This window comes from Cariama cristata, unplaced genomic scaffold (genome assembly GCF_000690535.1).
Source record: "Cariama cristata isolate BGI_N322 unplaced genomic scaffold, ASM69053v1 scaffold23375, whole genome shotgun sequence".
Taxonomy (NCBI): Eukaryota; Metazoa; Chordata; class Aves; order Cariamiformes; family Cariamidae; genus Cariama; species Cariama cristata.
The window spans coordinates 30-925 of NW_009619526.1; the positions used below are offsets into that span (position 1 = coordinate 30).

Genomic DNA, 896 nt, shown 5'->3' on the forward strand with positions numbered 1-896 from the left:
TCACCGAGAAGTTGTGTGCTGCTCTGCCTTTTTTTGACACACCGGGAGGTCCCCCCCGCTGTGCTGCGCACCCTCCCTGGGGTGTGTCCAGGGACCCAGCTCAGGCTGGTGCCAGTTTAGCTGTGCAGCTGGGAGAAGTCACAGTTACACCTTCACTGTAAGTCATTTAGCCCCTGTTTTCTGTGCTTCTGTCCCCGCACACTAGAGCTGCTCTCACGATCTTCTTCTTCTTTTTTTAGGCCAGTATGGTACATTCATTGATTGAAGCTTATTCCTTACTTGACCAGATGAAGTAAGTGCTCCCATTTTCTGTGAAGAGAATGTTTTCTTCTCTGCTAAGGTTTGGAAGATACCAAGTAACTGCAGGTCTTATACTGTCCCTGCTGGCAGTGTGATTCTAGGAGCCCATGCAGTATGTATTTCTAGGATCTAAGGAAAGTCTGCTTGTTTTGCTAAATGGACAGGATTATGGTAATTATGTCAGGTGTAATTTATGGTTACCCTTCCTGGTCCGATGGAATACAAATTGCCTTGTGCTTTCTCCGTAGAGCATGTTGTCACCCGCTGCTCTCGTGGCTCTGAGCAGAAGTCAACGTAGAAACCATCCTTGTTGGTGCTGCTCTGAATCCACTGGCCAGTGCCGATGCTGAGAGGGACCATGTTGTTTTACTGTGTTGTGATTGATTTCAGAGAGTTTTTGTGAGGTCTTGGTGCTATTGAAGAGTCAAAACAAGATGAGGTCTGAGGCAGAAGCGTGAGAACCCTTCTGGCACATTAGGCTCTTGACACCGAGGGATATGAAAGGGAAAAAAAAAGGCTTAGCTCAGCCTCTCTTATGTAGCATGTCATAAAATCTTAAAAAAAATCCCATGTTCCAGTTCAGAAGGGCCAGGAAG

At 46.8% G+C, this 896-nt stretch overlaps 1 protein-coding gene across 1 annotated transcript in view; it reads left to right on the top strand.

The window, feature by feature from the left end:
- Positions 1 to 245: 245 nt before the first annotated feature.
- HDAC8 (histone deacetylase 8) overlaps positions 246 to 896 on the top strand; it is a gene marked incomplete at its 3' end in the record, with an annotated part of 8,150 nt that continues 7,499 nt past the window's right edge. Inside the window, exon 1 of the mRNA XM_009701296.1 lies at positions 246 to 292. Coding sequence (XP_009699598.1) covers positions 246 to 292 — 47 coding nt within the window. The remainder of the gene's footprint in view (positions 293 to 896) is intronic.